The following is a 9,450-nucleotide window of genomic DNA, read 5'->3' as shown; positions in this document are numbered from 1 at the left end:
CTTCACATGTCACCCTACCAAGCCATTCATAGAGTCTTTTTGGTCTAAAAAACTACATAATGCATACATCACCATTGCCACTTGCCTACTTGCCTACCCAGGATCTTTGTACTTGTTGTAGCCCTTTGCCATGCACTTGCTAGCCTGCGCATACCAGCTTGTGCCATTTTCTATGGTTGAGACACTTTGACTGCACCAATGGTTGAGAGTTGGCTCGAGAGGAGAGGGAGGGAGAAAATGAAGTTTGGGTTACTTATTACTAAAGATTGATGAATAAACAAGAGGTTTTAAATGTTTTGATGGAAAGGGGGTAATTAGTGGACACTCAAAGATGAGAGGGAGAGAGAGATACTCTGATAGTGTGAGGGAAAGAGCTAGGGAGAAGGAATGCTTAGTGGTAAATATAAAGTGAGAAAGAGTTAGGAATTGGATGTGCAAGTGGGCGCATGTGTGTATAGCAAATATGGAAGAGAGAGATATATGATGCTAGTCGATACATAGAGATAAAATGAGCAAGATGGTAACTTGTTAAAGTGATGCAACCAGTGCATGTGGTTGCAGCTGGGAGAGAGAGAGAGAGAGAGAGATTGTGGATATGGCTTCCTAGGGTTAACTCTATGGCACCATATTCACTTAGGCAAAGCAAGCACGAGCTGAGAGGAAACTCTTCTTCACCAAGGATACCCTTCACAACTCCCTCATCGAACCAGGCCCATACTTGACTCATTGAGCATGGCTTTCCTTCCCCTGACATTCCAATTCGATCCACGCACAACAGTCAGTCATGCTAGGAAAGGCTCAGAGGATTTTGACCCCAATGTCATGGCCAATATTCTCGATATTTTTGGTAAACATAATGTCACCATTAACTCATGAGTGGTCTGGTCTCAATTGTTTGTCGTCCTTGAAAGAGTTGTTGTCTTGTTTTTCAATGGTAAACTTTTGGATTTAGCAGTAATTGCTAGCAAAATTGACTATGGTTTTAAACGCCATGGGATCTTCTCACGACTCCCCCTGTCATACTATGTAGTCAAGTGGTGCATGTTATCCCTTGGTAGCCCATCAAACAATTGGACTCTAAAAGGGGCCATATAAGAAAGTTTGACTTTTCCTCTCTTGTCCAAAGTGGGCAACCCGGTGAAGTACATAGATGCTTTGTCAAAACGCTATCAACCAACACATCATTGGAAAGATCCTAAGTTTGGTGATGGAGATTTGAAGCTCCCTCCATACTGCGTTGGTATACTCTCTTCTAATTCCTTGTGGATGTTGTCTTTAGATCTACGTTCTCTCGTATTATGGTAGTGGCATGGTAGCTCCCTTTTTAGCCAATGGATCACCTAATAATTCTTCTTGGACATTTTGGTTTCCATGCGCAAAATTTATGGTAGTGGCATGGTAACTCCCTTTTTAGCCAATGGATCACCAAATAATTCTTTTTGGACATTTTGGTTTCCATGGCTCATTCCGAGCATGGATTTTTTGTAAGTTTGTCTTTTTCTTATATATTTTAACTCTCTCCACTAGAGATAGTATTGTCAAAAACAAAATCCCATGCAATTCTTTTTGTGTGGCATTGGAAACTTTTTTTTTTTGAGTCCCATTCTTTGATCCCAAAAAGACTCTCAAAGAAAAATATAGACTTTTGTTTTTTTATCATGGACGATCTTTTGGGCTCAAGTTTTAGCTCTTTTTGTTGAATCTGTTTTCCCTCTAGCCATAGATAAACACTATATTAATAGTTTATCCAAGGCACAATATTTTTTGTTATATATATATATATATATATATATATATATATATGCATACAACCAAGTCATTTGTCCAAAAAAATCAGCATACTTAACTAGTACATACATCACTTACCATCTTTAATTCAGTTAGCAACTACATCACTTACCATCTTTAATTCAGTTAGCAACTAGACATATAGCCTCGACCAAAATCTATTTTCTAAATATGATTACAACATTCGATACATCTACTGATAAACATTTATACCTCGGTTGCAAGTTTTAAATATTTGGTCGACAATTTTATAAAATCCATACTCCTAATATCTATGCACTAACAGGAGCACATAAACATCTACACTAACCCTACTCGTTTACATTCCTTTCTATTCTATTCGCTCCACTTTTACATTAATTAACAAGATGCCCTTGCAGATTCTGCTTTTCTAACTTTTTGGAAAATTTGAGCCCCTATACCTAAGTTCCCACGAACTGGCCATGCCTACGTTCCCACGAGACGCCCCCCCGCCTCCATGGAGACCACTCTGAGAAGACACCAGGCCATAGCCACGGCTACCTGCCTTCTCTTGCCTCACCTACGCTGAAACACATCAGGCCGTAGCCATTGCTAGAGGTGGCTCACCTGCACAGGATGCCCCATGGAGAGAGAGAGCCCTCTGAGGCCCCTGTCAGAACACGAGCCCCTCTTCCCCTCGTCAGCCCCGCAAGCAATGCTGCCTCACGTGCGCTCTGAGCTCTCAAGCTTGCACCACAGGTCCACGCGCCTCGCCTCACCGAGAGAGAGAGAGAGAGAGAGAGAGAGAGAGAGAGAGAGAGAGGCCTGCGCCTCCCTGCTTTACAGCACTGTCGCCATCCCCTTGCCCACCCTAGCCCTGCTGTGTGGCGACCCTCCCTTGCATCGCTGGACGATTTGCTCCCATCGCTCCCTGCGTCTTGATGGCATCTCGTTTGCCTCTAGAGAGAGACAAGAAAAATAAGAAGAGATCTTCAACGCTACAGGAAACTATCCCAACACATCTTAAATATCTAAATATATTTTTTTCTTTTTTTGCCTTTACTTTTTCTCTCCAACCCCAAGCAAGCCAAGGGATCTCTCCAGATTCCGTCCAATCCAACCGTTTGGACTACCTATTATTTCGTTTACATTCCTCATTGTTATCATATTCAAACAACATTACTTAATTTATTCTCTCCTATCAGAGAAATTTCAAACTTGGATTTGTTCCATTGAATGTTCTCTTTTATGCATGAACAAGGCATGTCACTTCAGCAAGGCAAACCACAAGGACAAAATTAAGCCTTGCGTTGTAGATAGGCCTTATTAGTATGAAGGGCTAATATGTCGCTCTAATTTTGGGAAGTAGGACAATTAATAGAAATCTGAGCGAGATGCTCTCATCTCTAGCAAGCAAAAAAAGAAAAATTGGCATGTGGAGGAGAGAGGGTATGAGAGGGGGTAGATTTTTGGCATGGGGGTCAATGGGAGAAAATTGTAGCTATCGCAAGGGCGAGAAGCACGAGGTGAATGCTACAGCGAGTCGTGCGTGGAGGTTTCAGACGCAGATATCTCTCTCTCTCTCTGTAGCAGTGGGCGCATGATGAAGGGAGATGCAGATATCTATCTCTCTCTCTCTCTCTCTCTCTCTCTCTCTCTACCATTGGACGCGTTGGTGCAGTGAAGGCCTCTCTCTCTTGGGCCATCACGTAGTCAAGGGCTCTCTCTCTCTCTCTCTCTCTCTCTCTCTCTCTCTCTCTCTCTCTCTCTCTCGGTTGTGTACAGCGAGGCCCCGCATGCACTGGGCGTCTGCAAGCACAAAGAGACGGAGACGAGGATGAGGGATCCATACACAGGGCATGGCACAGCTAATGGACAGGCCGGCAGCTCCATGAATGCAACAGGAAGCTCCCTAGCCGACAGGAAGCCTTTGTCTATCCAGGCTGCATAGAGTGTGGCTTGCTGTAGGGGATTGCCAACCATAGACTGTATGGTTTGCTACAAGGCATTGTCATCGAGAGCAGCGAGCCCTTTCTTGCTTGTCGTCGCGACCTGCAGGTCAGGGGGAGAGACGGGGTCTAACGTAAGAACCAGAGTCAAGCTCCAAGGCAAACTTTTGTCTATCTAAGTGAAGAGAATCTACGCTTTTAATTAATGAAAACTAGTGAAAAAGACCCAGCATGATAGTATGATAGTACGAAGGGCTAGTATATCAAAATACTTGCAAGAGCTATAGCAGCTAGTACCAAACAAAAACAACTTTAAAGTTGAAATTAATAATGGGCTTTACTCCTTTGAAGATTCTTTTGCACATGCCACCGGCTCTATTCTGTATGTAGGATCTAGAGCACATGCCACCGGCTCTATTCTGTATGTAGGATCTAGAGCACATGCCACCTTGACAATAGGAATTCTTGCTCCAGTCGTAGGGTTGTAGCAAGGGGGCAACGACCTCCAAGTATTTGAAACAAGGTTGCAAAGGATTATTTGATCGCCGATAGAGAGCGGTAGGATGTTAGCTCGCGCAACAGCATGCAAGTCTATGTACTCTAAGTTTAACCAATAAGGGATAGAGACTATGAGAGTATAGTCGTCAAAGACATGCAACCACCTTCCATGCTCAAAGTCGTACTTGTACACAAAAACTCGACTTTTCTTGCACGTTGGATTTCTCTTAAATACCAAAAGCAGGATTCCGGCATCCATTTGAAGCACTTCATACCTGGCATCTAGCATGCTTTTCAGTGAATTGGTAAAGTCGTCGGGCAAGCACACTTGGCGCCAATGTGATCCTTCATACAAAGAAAACTCCGGCAAGATGTGATGGTGCATGTGATAAACGGTTGCAAGTGTGCCTTGATGGTAGTAACAGACATGGGGAATGTTATTGTGCAACGGTGGAGGGGAGGAATGGGGGAAAACACCCAGCACAAACCAACGGGCCTCTCTATAGCTCAGGGTATTCACATCACCCCTATCCTCTCGGAAAACACCTTCAAACACACAACTCACACTAGCAGACCATCGCCTGCTCGATCGCCACTGCTCACACACTCCACAAAACCACCACACATGATACACCTACTACCACTGCTTGTCTCCACCCTTACACACGCTCACAGCCACTCAATCTCACTCTCTCACTCAAAATACCATTGGTCCGGGGGGGCACACACTTCCACACAGCCGGCACCGGAGAGAACCATGAAAGCGGGAGAAAGAGAAGGGGGGAAGGGTAAACCATAGCAAGGGAGGCAACAATGACTCAATTGCACTCATCAAAAACACCTGTACAAACTCACACTTCCATCACCATGGCCATTTACACAAGAAAAATGCAAAGGGCTTGACAGGCACACCCCTCTGTCAATGAGCTCCTCTTGCATGGCTTCAAAACGGCACAAAAACTAGGCCCAAAAGCCCCTATATTGATTATTTTTTTACTTTTATAGGGTGGGGGGTTCAATTTTGGGAAATTGCCCTCTAATTGGTCCATGTGGCACCTTTTTTTGGTATCTCTTGGGAGGGGAGGCACCGCCTTTTTTCATCTGCTCTCCTTTTCTCTTTTGCCCTTTGGGGGGGGGGGGGGGGGGGGCATTAGCGACGTCGCTATTGCCCTTGGCATTTTTATGTTTTATTTTTATCCTTCAATTTTTACCCTCTCTGGGCTTAGCCTTGCACTACTCAAATTTTGATTTTAACTCCACTTGTCCGGCTCCTCTTTTGGCCTTGCGTTTGGCTTGGCTTGGCTTTGCACCTTGGTTTGTCCTTCTTTGACCGGGCACTTGGCCTTTCCCACTTGACTACCCTCGAGCTTCCGACTCTCTCTCTCTCTCTCTCTCTCTCTCTCTCTCTCTCTCTCTCTCTCTCTCTCTCTCTCTGACCTTGCCCGCCTGCTGTGGGAACTTCCCCTTACTTGAGGGGGGGAGGCAATAGCGCTATCGCTATTGCCCTCCTCCTTCTCCTCAAAATTTAGGTGCCCCTAGGGCCGTGTGACCATCCCTCACTGGGGCTGCCATGTCATCACCGCCAACCGGCGCCACCACACCCTCCTCCACCGCGGGCGCGCCACCTGCACCCCCGCCACACTCGCCAAAACCGCCGGCCTTTCGCCCTGCACAACACCACCAGGGTTTGCGCCATGGCCACGAGCTCCCTACAGCTCTCCACATCTCCTCATACACCATATGGGCTTGACGCCCCTGCCCTTATAGCTCGCCACTCGAACTGTCGCCTGCACATGTGGGTTTTGTGAGCGCCACGTGGAAGCTGCCCGTGAGATGCCTCCAAAAACCCCTAAAATCCCCTCATTTTTAAAACCAAAAACACCTCTTTTGCTTGCATCGGATGCCCTACCATTCCCGGCTCTTTTACCCAATGGTCGTGTCACGAAACCATGTCGGACCTTCACTATATCGGGCCAGTGCAATGCAAACCTGGCAACCCTTTGACTTTTCTGAGTCCGCCGTTCGAGGCCGCCAAAAAAGAGAAATGTATCTGCAAGCATTCAACCGTCCAATGCTCCGTTTTTTCTCCACACTGTAACTCGATGCTCAGGGCTCAAAATCATGAGCCGTCAACTTCTGCTTGACCCGCATGATGCATGCTACTCTCTAGAACCTTGGCGAGGCCCAAAAAATGCCAGATGGCACATCTTCCAATGCGGCCAAGTAAGCTCAGACCCGGCCCCCTGAAAATCTTCAATTGATCATATCTTGCTATCCAGAGCTCCGATTCGCATTCCGAGAAGACAGGCATGCTCCACAACTCGAGCACTACACATGTATACACTGACATCAGCCCGGACCACCTGTCCCCAACTGCCCTGTCCGTCTGGGATCTGCTACACACTTCAACTTTGAACTGTAATATCTAGAACACCCGGGCTCCATTTGACGATCCGTCTGGATTAGCCTAGAAAGCACACTGAAGACCACATTCTAGGACATAAAATCCACATGTCGACCACAACAGGCCACCAACCTGTCTGGCTCTTTGCAGCACACCTTTGGCCTAAAAAAACCGCTTCGAGCATACACTTCCGCTATCCATTGGCTGCCTAGGGCTTTGGTACCTGCCCTAGCCTTCTGCACTGCACTCACATGTTGCCTCTACCTGGCATTGACCATCTCCTAGCTCGGACCAACTTTAGCTACACCAACGGTATGGATGTCTCTAGTACATTCTGTATGCAACGGCCTTGGAGCACCAATTGCAAAGACAAGAAAGTCAACACACAAACAAAGAAACTCACAAAGTCACAAACAAACAAACAAAAGAAGAACAAACAAGAAAGTCAACACACAAAGTCACAAACAAACATACACACACACACTTTTCTCTCTCGTGCGCACACAAGAAACCAAAAAAACAAAAACAAAAAGTCAAAAAAAATAATAATTTGTTTTGTTTGTTTTTCTTTGTTTTGTTTCTCTTCATTACATTGCACATGCATCAAACATCCGCACGCGTCCCGTTCACATGCATTTAACCACGAATAGACACATTTAGAGCTTCGAGAGTCAGATTTCATCCGAAATTGTCCGATTTTGTCGATTTGAGCTGTTTTTAGCAAATTTGAGTCAGATCACACACACAGACCTTGTTTGAAATGGATTTTGATTTTGGGTCTACGATTTTCCAGATTACACATTTTAGAGCTGTTTCACGCGCAATATTGCATTCTGGCTTGATTTGACCGCAGAGTCTGACAATTGACCATATTTGACCTCGACTTGCGATAGAGATTCATTTTGGCCTTGATATTGACCTTATTTAGATCTTTAGAGCGTGTTCACATGCGAGATCTCAATTTGGTCGCTTTTGGCTATTCTTAGCACACTGATGCGTGATTACAGCTCGATTTGGTTACTAGATCTACATTTGGCTACGACTTTAACAAAGTGACCAATTTTAGAGCCAGAAAAAGCCAGAAAAACCCAAAAAAAAGAAAATATAGAAACACCGGGGAAATCTCACAGCGAGCAAACAACGAAAAAGGCAGAAACAACAGAAAATCAGTAGAAAAAAAAATCGAGAAGTGCGAAAACAGTTTTGGTGATCATTTGAGCCAAGGTCATCACAGTTCTAGCACAGATCTAGACATTGTTCCCACAGTTCAGACAAAGAACGCCAGGGACTAAAAGTCATTGTGCAAATCGAAATTCGCAAGTGCAAGCAATTGCATTGCAAAGTGAGCTTCTAATCGGACGAATAGTGGCACAACTCACATGTGATTGCAAATTAGGCTAGTACGAGCAGCAAAAATTCTGCTAATCAACAATAACATCTACTAGGGAGATAGTTTTTACAGATTGAGCCAACATGGACTCAAATCGAGCTGTGAGTTCAAGTACAACAGAGCAAGCCAATAGTAGTGGCAGCATAAGCAAAACTGCAATAGAGCAGATTCTATAACTTTATGGCTACAATGGGAATAAATTTTTGTACACAGATACAGAAGGTCATAGATATCTTATGAGCAATAAAAACACCACAGGAGCCAAGATCCTATTGATCAGAGTAAAGCCACACTCAGAGAACTCCCAGATGTTCACTGACTTTAGTGGAGCCAGGTATTGCAAGCTTAAAGATAAAGTGCAGATAGAAGTGCAAAGAAGTGACCCAAATGGTTATCCAGAAATCTGCACAAGTCCGCAAAGCATCCATTTGGTGCATATGCAATCAGAGTCATTGTACATGGATTACAGTGGTCAGACCTATAATCGAGAGCAAGACTTGCAAGATCCAACAGATCAACCAATAGAAGACAGCCTAATTGGAGAACCAAGCCAAAGACGGTACAAAGGTAAAGATGGAGCAATCTACTGCTTGATGCTCAGTGCTCTGAAAGAAGATGCCAACATTTTGGCAAGCACAAAAAAAGAAGCTTCTCAGCTAGAGCTTGACATGATAGAACCAAATGAAATACCACCAATCATGCGGTATTGCTCAAATTGTGGAAGAAAAGGTGGATATTTTACTGAAGATTGTTCAAGAAATCCAAACAACAGGGATACATCAAATACCAACAAGCAAGGTACAAAGCAAATTGGAAATGAGAATCTCGATGTAAATGCATTTAACTCGTCACTTTTAGTGCAATCAAATGATTTTGCATTACCATTAGAAGCGTGAGTTAAAGCATTGTAAGTTCAAAATGAGCATAAAAATGCACAAGCACTTGAAAAGCTTAAAATTGATTCTTTGAACAAAAAATTCTTGCATGAATTTAGTAAAGGTGTTGAGATATCACCGAAGGGTGAAAAAACTATTAAATTTGCAAATGATTCTGCATCCATTTCCACAAGTGTGCAGTCATTCACAAGTCTAAGGGACATATCAAACAAAATGATGTTAGCATTGTATGGTACACATCATTCATATGCACACTATGTAGACCAAAAAGGAGAGTATCAACCAGTGTTTGAACGGCCCATATACCAGCTCATAGAAGTATGTCCAGTGATACATCAAAAAGGATGGTTCATTTCAGAGGAAAGAATCTATTATAACCCATCCTCTCTAGAGCTGACGGATATTACCCAGGTGAACCTAGAAATCTGTTTAGAGCCAAACTCTCCTCTATCGAAAATCAAACTTCGATGTTGACCAAACAAGCATATATTTTGACCAAAACAGTCGTAGATATAGACGAGAGTCTAGCATCTATGACGCCTTGGGTTCTGAAACCACAAAAGC

General features: G+C 44.1%; 1 protein-coding gene across 1 annotated transcript; it reads right to left on the bottom strand.

The window, feature by feature from the left end:
• Positions 1 to 4,035: 4,035 nt before the first annotated feature.
• On the bottom strand, positions 4,036 to 4,581 carry LOC147432746 (uncharacterized). The gene has a single exon (XM_086491771.1). It carries the CDS (start codon positions 4,579 to 4,581, stop codon positions 4,036 to 4,038), a length of 546 nt encoding a protein of 181 aa, XP_086347897.1.
• Positions 4,582 to 9,450: the final 4,869 nt, after the last annotated feature.

Source organism: Adiantum capillus-veneris, chromosome 20, assembly GCF_014529385.1.
Source record: "Adiantum capillus-veneris isolate H3 chromosome 20, ASM1452938v2, whole genome shotgun sequence".
NCBI classification, from domain to species: Eukaryota; Viridiplantae; Streptophyta; class Polypodiopsida; order Polypodiales; family Pteridaceae; genus Adiantum; species Adiantum capillus-veneris.
Note: the sequence above shows the minus strand (reverse complement) of the source record. Positions and strands in the feature narration are given on the sequence as shown.

Coding starts and splice junctions, on each gene's coding strand:
- LOC147432746 (XM_086491771.1), bottom strand. CDS start 4,581: ATGCACCATCACATCTTGCCGGAGTTTTCTTTGTATGAAGGATCACAT.